The following is a 24383-nucleotide window of genomic DNA, read 5'->3' on the forward strand; positions in this document are numbered from 1 at the left end:
TTCTCAAATAGTTTTGGTCTAAACTGTCAGGTCCAAAAAAACTCCCAATTCTTCAAATCCAAAAGGCAATGCAAATGTCCAGAAACTCCATCAACATGAACTACAAAAGGAGTCTTGGCAGCTAGATAAAGCCAGTATTCCTCAGAAACCTGTCAAGTCAGTTGTCTACAAAAAGGAGTCATTTCCCTTACCACTGGCAGTCTCTCTGCCACTGGCACCTATCCGCATATCAAAGCCCATGCTGGCTTCCAGGCTCCCCCAGTATCATAAGGACCTGTTACCACGACATCTTAGCCCTTCTCCCCTCCTCCCATATCTAACTCCATCTAGCTCTTGGGCTTCCCCTGCCAACTGCTCATCCTTCTTCTGTCCTGGATATTTTCACCACTCTTCCCTCTGTTCCTGCTGTTTTCACTATGCTTTCTCTACCCTCTGCCCCAGGGTGGCCATGTATGCTCTGTTGATCAAGTTTAGTCTATTTCTTTCTCTGTTCTGGACTCCTGCAGACGCTGCTGGCTGTCTCACATCTATAATAAGCCCTCCTCTCTAATCATACAGTCATGCATGGTTATGGGGAAGTCAGGTCACCAGTTTCCTCACAAACTACCTGTTACAAGTATCTCACCTTCTTTGCACCTCTTTCCAAAATGCCATCGATGTCCTCATCGGTGATCTCACTTTCTTTTGAAGCAAACACATGTGTGGCACCATGTCGAATCATTTGAAGCATTTCATCTTTCCCAATTTTGTTCAGGTTCTGATCTACAAGCCTCCCTAAGAAAATAAAAAAATTATGTTGCATTATATTACTTAGACTTTATTTTACTATAAACTTAAAAAATTAAATGTTAGAAATTTTACCCATTTCTGTTTACTATTAATTTATAAATGATCATAATCACTATTATGTTAAATTTAATGCCTCATTTTTCAGCAGTGTAAGTCTAAATATTTCTAAAGCTTACATATAATATTACCTACTGTATAATGGCTCAAAATATTTTTGAGGTATTTGAAATCAAGTTGCTGGGCTGGAGAGTTGGCTCAGCAGTTAAGAGCACTGACTGCTCTTCCAAAGGTCCTGAGTTCAAATCCCAGCAACCACATGGTGGCTCACAACCACCTGTAATGGGTCTTCTGCTGTGTCTGAAGACAGATACAGTGTATTCACATTAAATTAATAAATGAATGTTTAAGTAAAAAAAAAAATCAAGTTGCTAAGTGCAGTGGCATATCCATGGAGACAGAAGCAGGCATTTCTGAGTTCAAGGCCAGACTAAACAATGTAGTGAGTTACAGGACACTACTATGTAGTGAGACCCTATCTCAAAAGCAAACAAATAAAGCCAAAAAAGAAAGAAAGAAAGAAAATTAAAATTGAGAGAAAAAAAATCTCACAAACTTTAACTATGTAAACCTAATAAACATACAGAATTTCATATTGGAAGGATATTATTGCTCATCTTTCCCAGTCAGCTTTTAGAAAAAAACTATTTCCCATTAATTAAGTAAAGTATGGAATTCAGGTCAGGAAAAAAAACTGCTACCTAATAAATATTAAATAACCAAGTTCAAAATTTATTACATTAATGACAAAATTACAGTTTAAAATATCTGGAATATAAAACCTTATTTCTTGACTGCCGGCTGGACTCCAGGTGCTTAAAAACTCCCCTCGAGCATTAGACTGAACCATGCTGCTGTCAATCCAATTTAGGAAATTATCTAAGTTCTAGGTCTTACCTTGTTGAATTACTATTGAATCCAGTCTGAGCTTCATCTCAGCACGTTCTACTATTCTTTCTTCCACAGTGTTATCAGTTATAAAGCGAAACACTCGGACAGTCTTCGTTTGTCCAATTCTGTGAGCTCGATCCTAGCAGAATTAAATTATGTCATTATGTGAAATAATAAACATGTACACTGAGGAGCAAAATTATTCATTAAATTCAACACATATATGGATGGTTATTACATAAATATTCCTTAAATTCTCAGATTAATCAAATTAAATACAAGGAAAGCTTCCTAAAGCTAAAGAAAATCATAATTGTTTAAAAGACAAAGCCAACTACATGAGTAACAAAAATATAATGCTCCTAGCTAACAGGCAAAACTGTAGTAAATCAGTTTGATAATCATTTCTTTAACTTGAATTTAGTTTCAAAATATTTTTCTCCATCAAATTAATGAACTCCTTAATATGGGATGACCCAGCCCATTGTAGGTGCTTCCACCAATGAACAGGTGTTTCTGGGTTATAAGAAAGCAGGCTAAGAAGTCAAGGGGAGAAAGTCAGTAAGCAGGTTTCCTCCATCCCTCCTGCTTCCATTTTCCTTCCTTAAGTTTCTACCCTGATGCCTTCTGATGACGGGCTATGATGAGAAATTATAAGTTGAATTAAACCCTCTTTTCCTCAAAAATAAATAAATAAATAAATAAATAAATAATAGTAGTAGTAGTAGTAGTGGTAATAATAATGAAATGTTGCCACTTATTAGGAAAATAAAAAAACATGAAAAAAAAGGTCCTTCAAAAAAGACATAAAGATCAGGGCTGAAGATGGCAGTGGTTAAGAGTGCTCTTCGAGGACCCGAGTTCAATTCCCAGCACCAACACTGCAGTTTACAACTGTCTGTAACTTCAGTTCCAAGAGGTCTAACACCCTCAACAGACAAACATGCAAGCACAAACATCAATGCACATAAAAATTATATAAAATCATATTCAAATATCATTCAATTAGCTAAATATATACAATCAAATTAATTTGAATGTTAATTCTGTGTAACTTCTGGTAAATTAACAAACCATGTTCCTCCAACAAAACACCTTATTTCTGGAGCTGGCAGGTAACTGCTACTGGGGGAAGGGAGAATCTTTTTCCTTTGTGCATAACTATTGGTAAATCGCCCTTGCTCCAGTAGAAGGCCCCATATATAGGTTCAATAATTGGAATCCCTAAATTCTTTAAGAGAGAATGAAGGTGAGGAGAGAGAGAAATGTATTGGGACAAATCTAAGCTGGGGCAATGGGAGATATATATGAGCAAAATAAAAGATACAGATGTGAGATATCAAAAATAGTTTAAAATAATTTATATCTATAAAAAATAAGTTGTGGGCTGAAGAAATAATGAAGTGGGTAAAGAACTTACTGCCCAAGCCTGGTGACCTGAGTTCAATTCCTCGAAACCAGATGATAGAAAGAGAACACACACTCCCCTGAGCTGTCATCTGACCTCCACTTATACACCAGGCAGAACTGCAGACACACTTTCTAAATAACTAAATTTTTAAAATTAAAAGTCCTAATAGGTAAAATCACGGTATCTATAAAAATGAACATGCCCTGCCTAAGACACCTGTTTAGCACACACAGTATTTACTTGTTACCTCTTACCATAGCCTGAAGATCAACTTGAGGATTCCAATCTGAATCATATAAAATTACTACGTCAGCAGTTGCAAGATTGATGCCCAGACCACCAGCACGTGTGCTTAGCATAAATACAAACTTTGTGCTATTTGGTTCATTGTATGCGTTGATGGAGTCCTATGGGAATAAAATAATGAGTGTTAAAAATGTGTTGTGGGACAGATTTCTTTTTTTTTTTTTTGGATTTTTAGGACACGATCTCACTTAAGTAGCCCTAGCTGACCAGAAACTCATTATGTAGACCTCCTTCTAACTCCTGAGTACTGGGTTGAAAGGTGATCAACATATCTAACACTGGTGGGATTATTTTTTATACTGTCTACGCTGGTTTAAGCACCCGCTCCTCCTGCAGTTCCAAGCAGCTGGGGCTACAGGTTTATTATACTGTCATGACTGGCTCAGGAAGTTACTTTTCCTAGGGCACAATAGCACACACCTATAATCAATCCAAGCACTCAAGTAGAGACAGTTCAAGACCATACTCAACTATACACTGAACTTCAGACCAGTCTGGATATATAAACCCCTTTCTAATGTGATGGCTCAGTAGTTAAGAGCACTGGCTGCTCTTCCAGAGGACTCCCAGATTCCCAGCACCCATGTCATAACTATCTGTGACCCCAGTCCCCAGGGTTCCAATGCCTACTTTTGGCCCCCTTGGGCACCCGGCACATAAAGGTAGACACAGGCATGCAAGCAAAACAACATCACACCAATAAAATACGTTTTAAAAGAAAAATACAGATTTTTTAAAATCAAATACTCTGATACAATATAATGCAAACATACATTAAGTTAGTACACACTAGTGGAAATAAATAACAAAGTTGTTTTATCTGACTTTTAAACTCCCTATCCTTTAGTACTTACTTGTCTCTCGTCATGGGGTGTCTGTCCATCCAACCTGCAGTACTCATAATTTCTCCACATGCAATAATCTTCCAAAATGTCTAATACCCTTGTCATCTGACTAAAGATTAGTACTCTTGAACCTGAGGAACATAAATAGAAATAAAAGTTAAGGCTGAGCAAAAGGAGAGTCAACAAATTATCCATCAACAAGTTCCAAATTATTTATTTGGTTAAAAGAATAAAAAAATGGCATCAATAAATACCCAGGCCAACCATTCTCCACCTATCTTCCATTATAACAAAGTGTCATGTGCACAGTACACTAAGGTAAACTGCTGCTCTAGGAGAGTCAACCTGTTACCTCATTTTAAACTGTACTCCATCACTGCACATATTCTCCCTTAAACATGATCCCCTCAACTCCAACACTATGTCCACAGTATCTCAATTATGGAAACACAACTTAATAGACCATGAATATGTGCCTCACTTGTATCAGAAGTCCTTCACTACCTGCCATAATTCAAATTATTCTACCGTTCTCCTCACAAGCCAGCTATAGAACACCTTCAGTAAAACGTAGGACTGAAGTTGTTTTGCAAATAACTATGATGTGCACCAAACTCGAGTGAGGCTGACAACTTGATGTATACATTCTTGAACCCACGTGTGTAAGAATGTTCTTTACAGAGTACAATGTAATTCTGATTAACATTTAATACCCACACATTCCTGCCACTTCTACCTACCAACAGCTCTTAGCTATTTCCATAAAGTTACCAAAATAGTAAAAGAAAAGTAAGCCAACTCACTAACAACTAAATGGTGTTTCCCCGCTGTCATTATCAAAGCCCATCTATTGGTATGGCCATCTGTGGTGGTTTGAATATGCTTGGCTCAGGGAGTGGCACTCTTAGAAATTGTGGCCTTTTTGAAAGAAGTATTTCACTGTGGGCCTGGGCTTTAAGACCCTCATCCAAGCTGCCTGGAAGCCAGTCTTCTAGCAGCCTTCAGATGAAGAAGTAGAACTCTCAGCTCCTCCTGCACCATGCCTGCCTGGATGCTGCCATGCTCCCACCTTGATGATAATGGACTGAACCTCTGAATCTGTAAGCCAGCCCCAATCAAATGTGGTCCTTATAACCTGGTCATGATGTCTGTGCTTTCTTTCCTTCAAAAACCATAGCTAAGCCAGGCGATGGAGGCACATGCCTTAATTCTAGCAAGAGGGAGGCAAAAGCAAGTAGATCCCTGAGTTCAAGGCCAGTCTAGTCTAGAAGGAATTCCAGGACAGCCACGACTACACGACTACACAGAGAAACCCTGTCTTGAAACACAATTAGAGAAATTTGAAAGCTCACCGTACTCTTGATATTATAGAAATCTCTTTATTTTAGGACTGATATTTATTGTTAAAAGCTACCTAATGATATACAAAACTCTTATAATGAGATGTTTCAGTTCTAGAAGAACTAGACCTATACACATACAACCCAGACATAGTCACTCTCATACAAAAAACAAATTTCAAAATATGTAAATAGAAATGCTTTGAGTATATATAAATCATATTTAAACTCCATAAAAGAAAAATACTAGAACACAACATCACTGTTAACAAAGTATCTGGGAAATGTGTATGTAGAAAAGGCATTTCTGGTATCTTATGAAAAAGATGAAATTGAACAGTAGCTACTCTGCATGTTTACCAACTTCTATGAGAATTAAGGCCTAAAATTAGGGAAAGAGGATTTGGCTGAGATTTTTAGATTTTTTAACATTTAACACTTCAACTTTAAAAACTGTTAGAATAGACATTTTCAAAGTGTTATGTTTCATCCTCTTATACCAGAATTCTTAAGGTTTTCATTACTTTTCAATCTAATGCCAGTAACATAGATACCTTGTTCTTTTAATTTAGGGAGGAGCTTGTCTAACACCACCATCTTGCCACTATTGGTAACTAGATGCATATCTGTTGTGTAAGGTGGGCCAGGTTCAGCTCCGTCGAAGAGATATGGATGATTGCAGCATTTCCTCAACTGCATCAAAATGTTCAACAGCCTCATTTTGTCCATCTTCCCTGCTGAGTTTAATATATCTATATCTTTCATTAATATCCGAGTATACCTATTAAAAAGAAAAACTGTTTAATACCTGACACAATGCACACTTAATCCCCTTACCCACCCCCAACCACAAAATACTTAATCATTTGAAAAATCATCGCCTGAAATTTGTTTGCATGATCTTAAGTTTCCCATGTTTGTACAAAAGCAAAAAAAAAAAAAAAAAAAAAAAAAAATCCTCAGTTTATGTGTTTATGTGGTGATGAATGAACCAGGACTTTGTGCATCTCAAATTAAAAAAAAAGAAAGAACTACATCCTGAGCCATCATTTTTTTATTTTGTTGTTTTGTATGTTTAACAGACCTTGCTTAATTATGTCCATTACATCTTTATGACTGGCCACCAAAATGTTATACTTCTTGAATATAGAAATTATGACTCCAAAGTGAACTCTGGACAAAATTAAATAGAAGCTTATCATTCAATGTTAAGATACCTAAACTTAACCTCTAGTTTTGATCACTTGTCCAAAATAAACATAAGACCCACCAGCATATATATACACCTGAGCAGCAGAAAGCACACTGCAAACTCATCTGGTGTGCTGACGTGTCTCCTACCACCCACCTTTCAAGAGGCACTGCATTAACAGGTTAAGCCTAATCAAGTACACAGAAATTCTAAAGACACAAATTAGGTAAATAAAAGACTATAAAATGAAAACCTGGAAGCAATAGTATTGTCAGTTGTCTCAGAATACATACCATTCCCTTTGCATTTTGCTAAGACCCACATAGATTTTTACTTCTTTCTTTGGAGGCAAACTCTTTTCAACATCAGCTTTAATTCGACGAAGGAGGAATGGACGCAAAACCTTAGAAAGGGGGGGAAGATAACCTTATTTATAATATATTATTTCAAAATCTTAAAATTATGTACCAAATACATGGAAACAATTTGTTTCCTGTTCAAAATATACCATTACTGAAGGGTAACAATGCAATCTCATTTATTCTGTGAATACTTATATAATAATTGCTATATTCTCATTAAAGACTAAAAAACTAAGGCATGTTTTAACACTATTTTCAATACTGTTAATCCATGCTATTTTAGAAATTAGTTACCTGAATACATACTGTTCAACACTGCTTAAGAAATGGCTAGCCCACAATAAGAGATATGACTAGATTTTAAATAATTACTCGTTATAAAAGCATTCAATGTAGCAATTATAAGTCTCTCCAGGAGACTGGAGAGATGCTCAGCAGTTAAAAGCACTGACTGCTCTTCCACAAGTCTTCAGCAACTACATGGTGGCTCACAACCATCTGTAATGGGATCTAATGCCCTCTTCTGGTGTGTCTGAAGACAGCTACAGTGTACTTAAATAAATAAATGAATAAATAAATAAATGAATAAATAAATAAATAAATAAATAAATAACACTTTTTTTAAAAGTTCAGTCTTAGCAAGTTAACATATCCATATAGTCAGAACTTTTACACATCCCTGAATCCCTCCCAGTTATTTAATAACAGTAAGCAATATTCTTCCTTTTTACACAGATCAGTTTTACCTCATTTTTAATTTTATGCAACACGTTATTTCTATATATTATCACTTGTAAACTTTTTATTCAATGTTGTGATTGGTATTTAGGTTTCAAAAAATACTAGTTCTTTTTACAAAATATAAGTTATATACAAAATATAAGTTATTATATAAAATATACCAATGAAACTATAAATTATTTTTATACCTTCTTTGCACTAGTTTTACTGACTTATAAAAGCACTGACTAAATCAGTGCTTTTTTTAAAACTAATTAAAATGGATGAGAAAAACCATCATCAACTCCTGTCTGAATACAACATATAACAGAGCTAACCTAGGCCAAACACCAGCTACTGAAAAAACAAGACCTTCAGTCCCACTTGGCTCTCTTCTAAAATAAAATACAGCTTGATACATGCAGGGAAAGTCAGCCAAGAACTCATTAGACTACCCACAAACTCCAAAACTATTAAAATGCAAGTTAAGATAGAATTTTTTAGAGTTGGGGAATGGTTTTGTAGCATAATATAGTTGATAAACCATTCCTAAGAATACCAGAGTGAGTTTAAATTTTTGTACTATTATCATTGTGTGTATTTGTGCATGATGTACCTGCTATGACACTCATGGCAAGTCATTCATCATGCTGAATCAGCTCTCTCCTCCCACTCTGGTGTGGTATCAGAGACTTAACTTGGTTTACCATGCTTCCAAAGCAAGCACCTTTCTATAATGCTGACGAATGTCACCAGCCTCCCAGGCTGACTGCTATGCCCCTTTCACCACTGGACCAGAGTGGGAATTTCAGAATGCAAGGGGCAGGAGGACAAAGCAGAGAATACCATTTCTGTTATCCCTTAAGTTAAGCATTTCACACTACTCTGAGAAAAATTAACAAAGATACCACAACACTTGACTCTGCTGTATAGGCTGCTTTACCTACATTTACTTAAAGGACATGGATGGACGGACACACGGACACACACACGGACACACACACGGGGACACACACACACACACACACACGCACACTCTACAACCGTCTCTTCTCCTATCCCCTACATATTATCCAGGTCACAATGTGAACAAATGTCTAAAAGCCCCAGTATTAGGTAATGAAAGGCTTCTAGTTCACGGTTACTGGTTACTTGTCTTGCTTGACCTTGACAACCAAGAGTGTCCTTTATCTACCTAACAACTGTTACCTATGGACTTCTATAAGAAACTGAACTATGCATTCATTGCTTTATGTACACTCACTGTATTTAGAGAACGATGTATCAGCTGATCCTTTCAGATATCAACTTATCAGATCCTGTTATGGAATTTAAGTGAAATTAAGCTCTAAGAAGTTATTATTTTTATCCTTTTCACTCTACCTTTTAAAAGATTACTTTATTACATTAAAAATCTATCCTAGGTTCTAATACTAAAATTATCAAAGATCATCTCCTAATATAATTTCAAACGGTAAATTTTAAATTCAAACACGTTTGTATATACTATATATATATATTATATATATATATGTACACACACACACACACACACACACACACATGATACCATACTTCTATTAACAGTAAAATAACGAAAATACTTTCCTATTAAAAGTATGTTCTAATAATCATACTTACCATATGAAGTCTCTCAACTAGCTTTTGATCTCCAAGGCAATTATTTGTATCAAACCAGGAATCAAAGTCCTAGATCAACAAAGAAAAAAAAACATTCTAAGGTCAAAGATAAGATTAACCACAAATGCCCAGTAAATCCAAGTGTAATAATTATTTCTAAAATTAATATAAATAAGTTGTGAGTTATGAGCCACAAAAAAAAAAAAAAAAAAAAAAAAAAAAAAAAACATATATTTAGTTTAAGCCCTTACTTTCCAATACTACTAGCTCCAGGACAAGGAACTGAATCATATATAGCTCCCTAAGCATTTTTCCACAAGCACACAAACACACAGTGAAAAGCCTAAAGCTAGTTTACAGAGGTAATTAGAAAATACAACTCAACGATTCCAGAGAAATGTTCATATCACGAACTTACGTGAAACTTGAGATAAAAAGCATTTTGCTACTATTTAAAGCTGCATAAAGATAATTTCCTTATCAAGTATCCAGAAAATATTTATTATAAATTTGCTATGTTAAATAAACATATTATTATCACTTTTAACTTATAACTGAAGGCTTTAACAGATATCATTAAATAAGTGTTAGCCTAGTAAGAAAAATAAATAATCTTGAAACTATCTGTAAAACATCAAAATATTTAAAATTAAAACTTTCAAATCTGAATGTACTTTTTCCATTGGCATGTCTGTTCTCTGTAAAATAACCCTTAGCTGGCTGGTGGTAGTACACGCCTTTAATCCCAGCACACCAGAAGCAGAGGCAGGCAGATCTCAGAGTTTTAGGCTAACCTTATCTACAGAATGATCAGGACAGCCAAGGCTACACAAAGAAACTCTGTCTCAAAAAATTAAATAAAGAAAAAGAAAAAGAAATTGTGTGACCATTCCCTGGGTTGGGATCTTGTCTTGTTCAGAATAAAGAAAGGGACTGGGCAGTGGGATGCATTTATCGCACTGTCTGCTCTCTCAAAGTGTGTGAAGAACGACTAGCTAGTAACAGCACCTACCATCTTGTACCTTTGAACTATGACCCAGAATTCACCCTTTCTTCCTTAAGCTGCTTTTGTCAAAGTATTTTGCCACAACAAAAAGGTTAAACAAATCCAAATGTTAAAAACACAATGTATAAGATATACAGAGACACTTGAAAATGCTTAAAAACAAGCCTTTAACCTAGAAACCCTAAGGGAGAATTAAACAGTCTCGACTGCCAAACAGCAAGAAAATGCCAACCCCGATGAAGAAACTGATGGGAAATGAAATTAAAACCAAGGCTCAAATTTTCCAAATACAATGGTTGGTTAGTAATAGGCTAGCTACATAAGTATATAAAAAAAGGTGATGGCCATTTCAAACAGTACTATTATTAAAATACAGGCATTAACCAAAATATTATTAACCACAAAGAGAAGCTTACATCAGCTGAATTAAACACATCTGGTAACAAAAAATTTAGAAGTGACCAGAGCTCGTGCAGGTTGTTCTGAAGAGGCGTCCCTGTTAGCAACAGTCGATTTGTAGTCTTGAATTCTCTCACTATTTCTGACAACTGAAAGAACCAAAGCCCATTATTAGAACATTCTGAATCAAACCCTCAGACACAAAAAAAAATGTTCATAATAAGTATCAAATTACCTTAGATTTTTCATTTTTTATCCTGTGAGCTTCATCTATAACTAAGTATCTCCAGTTAAACTTTTTGAACACGGACTTCTCTTTAATAAGCATTTCATAAGATGTGACACATACATCCCACTCTCCTGGTAACAGGACATCTCTGACAAATGCAGCCTGTAAAGAACAAGCATTACACCACTCGCATCAATTATACATTAAATTCACTTCAGTGATCAAAAGCAAGAAAAAAATGGAACTACTGAACAGTAGCCATTAACTACTGTTAATCTACTGCTGAAATTACTTCAGTATCACTGTGATGTCAGTTTTAACATAGTTTCAAAAAGTTGAGGTGAATCATAAAATTTGGTAGCCTAACTTTAAAATGTCTTTCTACAATCTACCAGACCTTGCCAACCTTAGGAAACAGGGTTTATAAGATAAAGGAAGACTGGCGGTTTGCAGCAGATGGTCTCATTCCTTTGATTTATAGATGTACTAGCACATTACTGTTATTGTTCTTATTTTATAGATAAGAATATAAAGTAAAAAAGCAGAAGTAGTTGACTTCCCCAAACAAAAAAAGCAACTTGGTAACTTTAACCTACATAATCTACCTACTGAGGGGCAAAAGAAATCTAGACTGCTGCTGGAGAGACGGCTCATGGTTAAGAACACTTGTTCTTAGAAAAGACTAAGGTTCAGTTTCCAGCACCCACACAGTGCCATCTGGAACTCTAGTTCCAAGGGTGTGACTCCCTTTTCTGGCCTCAGTAGAAGCCAGGCAAGCAGGCAAAGTATTCATAAATATAAAATAGTATTTAGAAAACTAAACTAATTAAGTATAAAATCATTTAATACAATCATTTACTCAGTGCATACAACTGATTATCTTCAACTTCCAAATCTAAGTTCTTTATTCTTAATAGTGTCATTATTTCCATGACTTTGCCCCAAAAAGATGTGCCTAAGAAGTCAATAATTTAACTCATATTTGTAACATAACAGATCACCAAATTGACTCAACTCATATTTAACAATTATTATTCTATGACTATTACCAGTGTACCTTAATATAGAAACCTGGACCCTCAAATTTCTAATGATTTAACATATTCAAAAAAACAAGCTAATATTTCCAAGTAAACTATCTTGGACTTTATACAGTGACTTCCAAGGAGAAAAACAAACCGAAAATAAAATTCAGAAATTCATTTAACTTTCTTTAAAGCCTTCTCCGTAAGATTCTTAAATAACCACGGATAGTATGTAGCTACAAATTACTAAAAACATATAAAGGTCCTTTTTAATCTCTTCTCCAGTTAGTTCATCATAAGCCTAAATTTAAATTACTTTAAAATCAAAAATACCATTACACAGTATAAAAACTTACTCTTTGCTCTTTATCTCCTATCAAGCAAACAGACCTAAGTGTTGGTACCCATCTCTTGAATTCACTCATCCAGTTGTGCAATGTAGACTTGGGAACCAAAACCATGTGAGGACCAGGAATATTTCTGTAGTGTTTCATGTATCCAAGAAGAGAAATTGTTTGAAGCGTCTTTCCCAAACCCTAAAAAATTCATCACAATTAAACATTAAAAATTTAATTAATTAATCAAATTAATCATTAAACAATTAAAAACATTCTTCCATACTTATAGCCCCACCTTATGTAGGACTATTTAAAGGAAATGCTGAGTAAGGCAGCATGACAAGATGTCCTGTGTTTAAGTTTACAGTTAGGTCACATATCTATAAGAAAGGTATCAACATCACCTCAAGACTCAGAAAATGTGATATCCCCAAGTAACCTACCAGAGGCAGAAGTGAAACACATCTGACTGCATATTTTCCCCAACCAACTGTTTAAACAATACTTCTGGAAGGATTAAAACCTTCACTACATAACTAATAAGTCGTGAACAGAAGAACAGAAGATAAGGTGTTTTGTGAAACTAAACCTGTGAGCTGACTTTTTAAAAAATAGAAACAGTCAAATTATTACAAAACAACAAAGTTCTCAAAATGTATTTTAAAATTTACTCTAACGCAGATGCCAATTCTTCACATGTGAAGATGTCACTTATGTAACTAAGGTTGTGGTTTATAGTACTTAGAGAAAAAAAAAAACAGTTGTAATCAAACAAAACTCTCTTAATTGCTACAAACTTATCAACCTATCTTAAGTCACAACAAGAACACAAAAATCTTCAAGCTTCAAGCTAACCAAATACATACCATTTCATCTGCAAGGATACCATTGATGCCATTCTCATACAGAGAGATGAGCCAATTCAATCCTCGGACCTGATAATCTCTCAGTTTACCCCATTTGACATCTGAAAATAACAAAACACAATGCTCATTTTAAGGACAAGAAATATAAAACAGGGCTGGCCCCTTCAATCTGATATTCAGAGGTTTAACTGGAACCTACAGGTGTCTACTTCTCTTTTCTAGAGGATACATATATTATGGAGTTCTGCAAGGTTAAATAAGTCATTAAAAATAGCTAATGAAATCTGGACTGAAACACGAGCAACTGATACAAGTAACTGATAATGAAGTTAGGAGATAAGGAACTCTGACTATTAGCATCAGAGTCCTCATCGAAATCACTCGATCCAATGTTAAACCACATTGGTTTTCAGAGGATCTCTGGCCTCTTTACCGCTTTTTTAAAACATTTTTTAAAATGTTAGCACATTTTTAACCAAGTGTTTTCATCTTTATTAAAATCAGATAGTAGTTCTCTGAAGATTTTCCTTTCTCCCCATTGAGAGAAATAAGACAGGAAATTCCTTCTTCAAGTCCACCCTTTCTATTCCGTAAGTTCTTTTCTGATAGACCGTACATAAGGACCCATGTTCATCAGTATACAGACATTATTTGTACTTCCGTAAATAAATCACTGCCTAAGAATGAAAAGCTAAGGGCTGGAGAGATGGTTCAGCAGTTCAGAGCACTGACTGCTCCTTCAGACGTCCTAAGTTCAATTCCCAGCAACCACATGAGTGCTGACAACCATCTGTAATGGGATCTGATGCCATCTTCTGGTGTCTGTGAAAACAGCTGCATTGTACTCATATAAATATAATAAATAAATCTTAAAAAAAAAAAAAAAGAACAAAAAGCTAATCAGGACTGGGTACACTAGTTACAATTTGAGAAAGAAATAATCTGAATTTCCTTTTCAGCTTGTCATGCATGTAGCTCTAGCCTCTAGCTTCTTTTGAAAAAAGAAAAAAAAAAGAAAGGAAAAAGAAACTGGGTCTTTGTAAGGCAAGGGGGAAATGAAAGTGTATGTTAAAAAGTAATCCAGTGAGTAAGTGCACTGCTTAACACTCTAAGCAAGAGTCCAACTAAAATTCTATTAGTTGTCCACACTACTACTCAAGTAACAGGAGTTGCAGGAAAGCTAGGCTTCAGTGAAGATTACAGAAGCTTCTAATAACCCTATCAGAAATCACGATTATGTGTATGTAAAACTAAGCTGTTATCTTATAGAAAATCACTAATACATTTCACAAAAATTATAAATCCATCACAAAAAAAGCAAAATTTTTCATGATTTCCCCCTTTTAGTTTTCTAATTTGAGAAAAATATGTGGCAAAAATCAATCTATTTTACATGTATTTAGGAACCATAGTCAGCTGAATGCCATCTTCATATACTTCTAAAGTATAACACATATTGTCTCTCAGTTCTAGGGATCAAAGCCAGGGCTATCCACATGCTAGAAGCTATATAACTCCAACCAACATATTAACTTCTCAGATTAAAAAACAACAAAATCCACACATACACCTAATACACAGCCAGTAACTATCCAAGATTACTAAAATATTTCCTTTATAAATAACAGGAAAAATAAATTCAAATATTAACTAAGGGACTCTCAAAAGAGGCTCCTTTGAAAATTAAAGGATTTAATGAATTTAACTTACATGATGGAGAATCTTCAAATCGAGTACAAACATTAGTTGCTTTGGAACTTTCTGTTAATAGCTCTTCATCTTCCTCTTGCTCTGTTCTACGGTGTCGGTAGCTGCCAAAATGAAAATAAATCATGAGTTTTATTTGAACAAAGTAGCCAAATGATATCACAATAATCTTTTTTTTAACTTATTTATTATGTATAAGTACACTGTAGCTGTCTTCAGACACACCAGAAGAGGGCATCAGATCTCATTTCAGATGGTTATGAGCCACCACGTGGTTGCTGGAATTTAAACTCAGGACCTCTGGAAGAGCAGTCAGTGCTCTTAACCGCTGAGCCATCTCATCTCTCTAACCCATATCACAATAATCTTAACAGGCATCTAAGTTAACCCAAGGCAACAGAGTATCTCAGTGGTAGAGCATGAGTAAGAGTCCTGGGTTAGATCCTACATACCAGTAAAATAGAAAATACAATTTAAAAACTTAAAAAGTAAACCTAAAAAGTGAGCAGTAAAAATTACTAGTAAATATAGATCTGATATGTTTATGTAGTTAACTGAATTATTTTTAAAAAAATAGATGAAAAGGAAGAGGGATATCCTGACTTTGGTTTAATCAGGTCTACAGGATGAGTTCCAGAATAGCCAGGATTAGGGTTAGGGAAACCCTGTCTTAAAATCCAAGAAGCAAAAAAAAAAAAAAACGTTAATTATGACTAAAAGCTAAGAAATAAGGACTTAAGAGAATTAGGAGTAGTAACTAAGGAATTCATTAGATTAACTCCCAAAGGGACTAGAGAATTAGTTCATTCAGCAAAGTGCTTACCTTACAAGCATGAGGACATGAGTTCAAACCTATCCACCCACCAAAAATTGAAACCAGATGTAGCCTAAGCTTGCAATCCTAGCACTGAGGAGGCAGAGAAAACGAAATCTCTGGTCTTAGCTGACCATCCCAGGAACAGAGAGAAAGACTGAGTTCGAAGCCAGTCTGGGCTGTACATTGAGACATTATCTCCAGTAGTATACAATCCCACGCCATTTCCAAAATGAGAAAGAGGAACTAAAAATATATCCACCTGTGGTAAATAATACTTTCCAATAATACTATTCAACAAAGAGAACTTAGTAACTATGTGTTTTCTGTGAATGATCTTTCTTATAGAATCACAAACTAAGAGCAAAGCATTTTTATATCATGTTAATTACTTCACAATAATGCTTATAACAGTAATTCATGTAACACTGATATATTTAAGTAGCTAATAAATGCTTGTTAGCTGTTTATACAACGTTATTAATAAATCTGAAGTACAGAATTGTTTCTAAGTAACAAAGAAGGCTTGGGGGAGGAGCATGAATCTCATGAATCTCCCTGTAAAAGGGAAACAGAAATGACATTGCGGGTGGTCTGTGTGATGGGTCGATACAGGAACAGGAGGGGTCAGTTTGGGGAAAGATGGAGGGAGAGTACTGGAAGAGACAACCGGAATGAGGTGTGCAGGGGGAGGGGGCCCAGAGACCTAGGACAGAAAATGATTCCTAATGATATCCTGCTATACTCATAGACTGGTGCCTAGCCCAACTGTTATCAGAGAGGCTTCACCCAGCATCAGATGAAAACAGAAACCCATAGGCAGACACTGGCAGAGCTGAGGGAATCCTGTAGAAGTCAAAGGGAGGACTGCAGGCACCAGAAAGGTCAAGGACACCACAAGAAAAACTACAGAATCAACCAACCAGGGCTTACAGGGGCTCAGAGACGAAACCCACAACAGGGAGCCTACAAAGGACTGACCTAGCCCCTTTGCATATGTGTCTCATTCAACTGTGCAGTTTGGCCTTCTTGGAGGATTCCTAACAATGGGAGCAGACGCTGTCTTTTTGCCTGCTTTAGGAATCCTTTACTGTTGGGTTGCCTCATCCAGCCTCATGGGGGAGGGGGTACCTAGTCTGCAACTTGATATGCTATGGTTGAGTGATATCTATAGGACACCTGCCCTTTAATGAAAAGAAATGGAGGAGGAAGTGGGGAAGGAGAGTGGAAGATGAGGTGTGGGGAGGGACTGAGAGGAGAAGAGGGCAAACTTCAGTCAGGATGTAGAAAGAAAATAAATGTATTTATATTAAAATAAAGTTGTTTGGTTACTGTTGTTGTTCTCAGACACGTATGGTTTATTGAATGCATACCTTAATACTAATCAGCCCAGGGACATACTCAGAATTATCTGAATGATGACAAACATTTCTCAGAGCAGGCTTATAAAGAAAAAAACTACAAAAACTATAAGCTCATAGCAGGTGCAGAAAGTGCTGCCCAGTGGTCAGCTCTGACTCTTAACCATTTTATTTTTTTTCTTATATTGGATATTCTCTGTATTTACATTTCAAATGTTATCCCCTTTACCCTCACCTCATCCCCCTCCCCATCCCCTATAATAAAGTGTAAGTATAAAAATAGCAGTTGGATATATGTATTTGATAAGATAAACTAGAACATTCCAAATAAAACTAGGAAATTATGATATTTATTTCCTCCATATGAACATACTTTAGTATTTCAACTAATCACTTGGCAATTTTCACATTGATAAACATGTAATCTCCCTCTTTTAAATAATCTTACATATACTTTAACAATTTATTTACCATACTAGGAATTATAGCAGAGACTAACCTAAATATATTAATATGCTAACACAAAAATTTTGAATTATTTGTATATTCAATATGTTCAGGATACTATCAAAAAACACCAAAGGATATGTGGCAAACATTTTAAACGAATGGCAATGAAGCAGATTAGAATATTCTACACACCAGCTAAACTTTCAAATGCCCTTATAACCAAGACTGGTGATAAGGACTTAGAGGGCTAAGAGAGAAGGACCTTAAAGTCCATATGGTCTGTTTGAGCTAGAGTAAGTTCAAGGCCAACTTTGACAACTCAGTGAAAACCTGCGTCAAAATTTTAAAAAGTAAACTGGTGGATTTCATAAGCCAGTGGTAGAATGCTTATCCAGCAAGCATGAGGCCCTGGTTTCTATCTCCAATACCAAAACCAAAACACCTAATACACCTATGTTTTTTGAAAGATAAAAATATATATCAGATACAAATCTAAGGCTGGATGATCTTCTATTTAATGATGAATAACACACTTAACCTCTGCATTTTTAACCTAAATAAGTTAACATCTTAATTAGATGTACAACATAGTTGTTACCAACTCATAAACTATACAATGGTATAAAAATAAATCACTGTGTCTATTTTTAGACAGTTAAACACTGATGGTCTCATCTGTGAAGCTACAAAAAAATAGATTTTAAAACTTTAAAGAAATAGAACTTAAAAAGCACATTTGGTTTGGTTTAAAGTATCACTTATAACTTATCACTTACTCTCCAACTGAAAGCAAATTCTGTTTTTCATCCTTTTTTACCCGTGGGCGCCCTGGTTTCATCTTCAAGGGTGAAGTTGGAGTCTTCTGAGCAGCAGGCTGAATGAAATGTGCAAACAGCTCTGTCTGCTTTAATAAATACTCAAATCTATTTGCTCGGTCAGTTTGCTGCAAAATTTAAAACATTTTATCAAATTTTAAGAATCAATTTCAACATGCCTGCATAACAAACGCAATAATCAAAGTGAACTCCTGAAACATGCAACATGGGAGACTTTCCGAGGCAGTCAAGACAAGCACAGGTTTGACTAGATAGGAATACATGAAGTGCTAGTTAGTGATTAAAGGATGATAGGGGTAATGGGCTAAGGGCAGGAAGGACTTACTACAGAGGGACACGACAGAAATAGTCTACATCATGCTTATAGCAATGCTTAAATGAATTCATGTATTTTTAAAACTAAAATTATATGGGCATTATCGTTTAATAAATTGACAGACAGTCTGTGTGCCATTTGCATGCCTGGAGAGGTCAGAAGATGTTTCCACTTTCCATGGGACTAGAGTTACAGCTATAAGCTACCATATAGGTGCTGGGAATTGAACCTGGGTCCTCTAGAAGAGCAACAAATGCTCTTAACCTCAGTCATTTCTCCAGTGCCTATTAAAATCTTTATAATTTATATTATATGTATTAATGTATATATTATGCTAATTTTATATATATATGTCATAATATGAGGAGTTTGAAGCTTTTTAATATATTTTTAAGTATTCTCTAATATTTGAAGGCGAAGTAAAAGCAAATTTTAAAAAAATATTTGAAAAGTTCCATGGCACATTCCTTATGACCAGCACTTAGTTGAACTGAGTTCAAGGTCAGCCTAGTCTACATAGTAAGACCCTATCTCAAAAAAAAAAAAAAAAAAACAAAAAACAAAAAACAAAAAACAAAACAAAAATAAACAAAAAACTCTATTTTGTACCAGACACCCAGGTGAACACAAGACTGGAACAATGTTCATACCTTTAAGGAATACATTATGAATTGCATTATTAATTTGCACATTTTTACTTCTTAGGATTTTAATGTTCTTGAGTTTAAAAACATAAGGCACTCAGAACAGGGCCATAATAAGCATTCACTGTTGGCCATTATCATTAAAACTGAATTTAAAAATAAAGCTCTTTATAGGTACTAAGTTGAGGGAAGTATATGATGATAACTGGCTCTGTAAACAGTAAAATATCAAGTTTCCTTTTAATAAACTTTTTATAGGTTCTATCTATTCAAGAAGCTGGTACTTCTCAACAGTAGAACCTATGCACAACGTTTGGTCCTCAGTACAAGAAAGCCACAAACTCATGGCAGCAGGTGAAAAGCAGCCCTGTGACAAGAAGGATGCCAAGCTGAAGGAAAAATATGAAAAGGATACTCCTGCCTACAGAACTAAAGGAAAACCTGATATGTCCAAAAGAGGAGATAGTAAAGGCTGAAAGAACAAGAAAAAGGAGGAAACTGTGCTAGAGGATAAAAGGATGAGAAAGAGGAAGTTGGTTCTTGCAGGTTTTTTTTCCTTGTCTATAAAACATTTAACCCCCTATATACAATTGACTACTTTTAAAGGAAAAAACTGAAATGTAGGGTTGTGTCAGACTTGTTTTTAAACAGCAGTGTCTTCTGTACAGTTAACACACTACTGAAGGTGTCTTTAGACAGCCCTGTCCTGTAGTATTTTCAATAGCCACTAACCTTGCCTGATACAGCCTGGGGATTGTAAAGTGGCATGGAAATTGAAAACAAGTTTTATTGATACACAGCACAAATCAGTTTTATATATGTGGAGGGGCAGTTTTTTGGGTTTTTCAGTTTTGTTTTCGTGTTATCTTCCATTGTCTACGATGCAGCTATACAAGGATAATGGTTCTGTTAACTGAATACCACTCTATAATTGTAAAGGAAAAAAAAAGCTATTCTGTTGACATTCTGAAAGTAAGTAAATTCAGATGTTTAGTAGATTTAGTTATCTTAAGAAAAAAAGTTCATTATAAACTATTCGAATGTCTCGAACATACCATTTTTTCTTCATATGTAGGATCTGTTTCTTGGATTTCTTTTTGCTTTCCAGGTGATCCATCATCAAATACTTCCTGGTAGGAAAGGAAGATCATCAATTGTTTAAGGATTGTCAACTCACTATCATACACTCATTTCTTTAAAAAAAAAAAAAAAAAAAAGGAAAAAAATTCTAAATAATATATTCTCACTCCAAACTCCCTAGATATTTAATGGTTATTAGATAACCTGACATGAAACCTGATATGGATATAAAATACTATGGGGATAATCACTTTTCCCAATTATAAACTGTATTACGTTCTGCCGTGATAAAATTATCATCAACAACACCTTAAAGCAAAATTACTTTCTATATAAGCCATGTGGGCAAATCTGTATTTTTCAAATAAAATTATAAATACAAATGAGGTTGAATGAATGTGGTCAAAGTTACCTTTGTATCATAAAGTTCCATCTATCTACCGTGCTATTTTATACAAATGTCTATATACATGGAAGGAGGCATTAGTCCCTAGTTTCCACTATCTAGGATATTACCCAAAAAAGGAGCTTAAATAGAACATACCCTTAGTCTGACTCCTAGCTAGTAAAAACTATTCTATTCCTAAAAAAGCATTCATCCTGACATTCAAATGCCACAAGCAAACTGACAAAACCTCCAGGTCTAACTTACAGAATCCCTTCAGCACACATTCAAGGAAAAGTACACCTACAATAAAGTATTTTCCAACTGCAGACATTACCTCTATAATCCAATCTTTTTTCCAACTGTAAAACCTATCAAAGGTCATTTGATACTTAGGCAAGTATACTCAACTCAAACCTAATTCTGATTCTAAATTTAGTTACGACAATGAAAAGCAATCTGAAGATAATTGTATTAAAAGACAATAAAATAGCCAGGAGAGTTTAACCCTAATGAAATACTTTAATTTCTGAGTTGCTATTTTTCTTTTTAAACTTTTTCCCATTGGATATTCTCTGTATTTACATTTTAAATGCCATCCCCTTCCCCCCACTCTCATCCCCCTGCTATTTTTCAATTAAAAATTAAATATAAGCATAAATGTGAAAACACCAAATACGTGGTATTTTCATTAGTCAGATGAATAAACTGAGTCTTCTCAGTATAGGAATATCAATAGTTTCTATTTTTCCTCAATCTTATTCTTCACTCCTTTTCTGTTTGTTACTGCTTATATTTTTGCTTAGTTTTGAGACAGGACTTCTCTGTATAGCACTGGCTGTCCTGGCTCTAGCTTTGTAGACCAGGCTGGCCTCCACCTGTCTCTGCCTCCCAAGTGCTTGGATTAAAAGGCCTGAGCTGCCAGTGTCACTGGCGTCCAGATTCCTTTATTTCACGAAAATAGAAATCTAAGAATCCATGTTAAACCCAAGAAACTCAAAAGGCCATTTAAAACCTTAAGGGGTGGCACCAAATACATTTTTAAATTCAAACTGTATTCGCTTCAGATTAGTGCATTACACTAACACCTACCTTCCTCACTAAAAGTTTCAAAGATTAACAGCGTTTTATCACTCAAGCTGCCCAATAAAAGTAATGCAGACTGCACGGTCGTTTCCTTATAGTGTAAATTCTGCACTAAAGCTCATTTTTATAGTATTACTTCAAATCTAGGGTTAAATTTCCCAGGAACCTTCAGACTGGAGCTACAGAATAATACCTCAAAGCAAGACCAAGGCCAAGAATAAAAACTGGAATCAATAACTTTGTTCCCAGGCAACTCAGCCTGGGAGCATATCCAAGAGACCTGCCTGGCAGCTCCCCCATTTTCCACCCTCTCCCTCCAGTATTGTCACCATCATCTGGCCCATTGGATCCCCAAGAAGATGATTCAACAGCGATTCCTTCGAATGGCTTCAAAAGGAAGCAATGAGCTGGACTAGAAGCCCAGCACCCTCCCCCAATGCCCCCATACAGTCAGTTTTCCAGGCGTACACCCCTAATTGGATGGGGATCCAGGACAGGTGCTGCGCTGTCACGCTCGCTCCCCTCCCGGTGGAGCAGGGCCCGGGAGGGGCCTCCCCTCGCTGCACAGAAGCAGCTGCGCCCCGTTTATCCCCACAGCGCACTCGGCCCTCGAGCTCTCGCCATTGTTTCTGCCCAGAACAGACAGATGCCGCCCCCGCCAGCACCGGGATGAGGCACTGGAGGCGCAAGTCCCCAGCCGCGACACTGGGAAACGTTGCCCTAGCCCCGGGAATCCCACTCCGGAGGGGCATCTCCCTCGCCCTCCTCAAAGTTTAGTGCAAACTAAAACCTAGATGGGGGGGAACCGAGGGAGTTCTGAGGGAGCCTAGCGATGGAGGGAACGGATCCCCTCGGCCACAGTAATCCGGAACATGTGTTTCGTAAGAGCGATCCGAGATCCCGCTAGGCTGGCTACGCGGAGGGGAAGACGGTGAAGTGCGGGAGACGCGCCAGGAGAGCATCCATCTCCCTCCCCGCGCCCCGGCCGCGCTCACCTCCATCTCGGCGTCCGCGGGACTCGCGCCCGCCGCACACGGAGCCGCCGGCGCCGCTCCGCCCTCGGGGCCGCCTTTGTTGCCGCCGCTGCTGCTCCCGCCGGCGCCCGCTGCTGACGGCTTGGAAGGCGCGCTCTCGGGAGGCGGGGGCGGCGGAGGCTCGGCCGCGGACGACATGTTCCGGCTGCGTCACCCGCCGCGGCCACGGGCAGGCGCGGCGCCGAGGGAAGCGGCCTGGGCCTGCGCAGCTCTAGCGTCCGGGCCGCCCGAGGAGCGAGACCCGCCCGGAAGCTCTCACGCGCAGGGGCTCCGCCACCGACCCGAGCCGGCCCAGCCGCGCCGCTCGCCTAGCCGTCCTCTTCCGCGGGACCCCGCTCCACCGGCGTTTACCTCACGGCGGGAATCACGTCGACAAGGGTGGGCGGGGCCAGCGGGGTCACAGAGGTCAGGGAGGGCGGGATGACTCTGAGGAGGCGGAGGGCCGAGGGAAAGGGAAAGGAAAGCGAAAGGTACTCGGAAGCCTCCCGGCGCCTTCTCCTCTCCACGAGTAGATTCTCTTCTCCAACCAACCAGGACAGCGACCTACGCCACCCGCTCTCAACCCTCGCGAGATCGCTAGTTCCCTCTTCGAAGGCCGGACTGCGAGGGCGCATGCGCCAGCTCCTAGGCCCCGCCTCCTGCAGGCCTCTAGCGGGTTGTGGAGGGCGAGTGGGCGGGGCCTCGAGGAAGCGAGTCGGCGGCGGATGGCGCGTTCGCTCCTCCGAGTGACGCGAGCTGGCTCTTCGGCGCTCCCGTAACGGCTCGGCTCGCTGTCTCCCGCCCGCTGGAGACGCCGCTTGGGAACGGCGCGACTGCCTGGCGACTGTTAGGCAAGGAGCAGAGGCCTGGGCTGGCCTGCGTCGTGCTGCCGTCTTCGCTCACGGGCGTGACGTTAAGTGACGTCGGGCGCCTGAGGAGAAAAATCTCCTCAGAGTTAAACTCTTTCGGCGTTTGTGAACTTCAAGTTAAGCCGGAAGACGCGCTCCCCCGTGAAAACGCAAACGCAGCCGACGAAGAGAAATGATAGCGTGTTTTTGCTTCCAACAAAAGTGCGCTTTTGTCTCAAGTGTTTACCAGGAGTGGTGGCGCACGCCTTTAATTTCGGCCTCGCAGAGTTCAAGGCCAGCGTGGTCTCCAGAGAGTTCCCAGGCCAGGGCTACACAGAGAAAGCAAGTGTTCGGTGTTCGAGGTGCTTCTTTATCCTGCCTTAGGCTGTCATGGAGGCCTCGTGTCCCATCCTGCAGGCTCTCTTC

The 24383-nt window shown here is 37.7% G+C and overlaps 1 protein-coding gene across 1 annotated transcript in view; it reads right to left on the minus strand.

Annotated features, from left to right (window-relative positions):
- Positions 1–24383, minus strand: part of SMARCA5 (SNF2 related chromatin remodeling ATPase 5) — a 33949-nt gene extending 9566 nt beyond the window's left edge. Inside the window, exons 1-15 of the mRNA XM_080936674.1 lie at positions 23092–24383; positions 20601–20675; positions 18526–18692; positions 15128–15228; positions 13418–13518; positions 12570–12749; positions 11195–11350; positions 10977–11108; positions 9555–9623; positions 7125–7234; positions 6194–6420; positions 4309–4430; positions 3403–3555; positions 1744–1876; positions 626–774 (exon numbers count right to left, since the gene is read on the minus strand). Coding sequence (XP_080792800.1) covers positions 626–774; positions 1744–1876; positions 3403–3555; positions 4309–4430; positions 6194–6420; positions 7125–7234; positions 9555–9623; positions 10977–11108; positions 11195–11350; positions 12570–12749; positions 13418–13518; positions 15128–15228; positions 18526–18692; positions 20601–20675; positions 23092–23268 — 2052 coding nt within the window. The 5' untranslated portion in view covers positions 23269–24383. The remainder of the gene's footprint in view (positions 1–625; positions 775–1743; positions 1877–3402; positions 3556–4308; positions 4431–6193; positions 6421–7124; positions 7235–9554; positions 9624–10976; positions 11109–11194; positions 11351–12569; positions 12750–13417; positions 13519–15127; positions 15229–18525; positions 18693–20600; positions 20676–23091) is intronic.

The sequence above is a fragment of the Micromys minutus genome (assembly GCF_963924665.1).
Source record: "Micromys minutus genome assembly, chromosome: 24".
In the NCBI taxonomy this organism is placed as follows: Eukaryota; Metazoa; Chordata; class Mammalia; order Rodentia; family Muridae; genus Micromys; species Micromys minutus.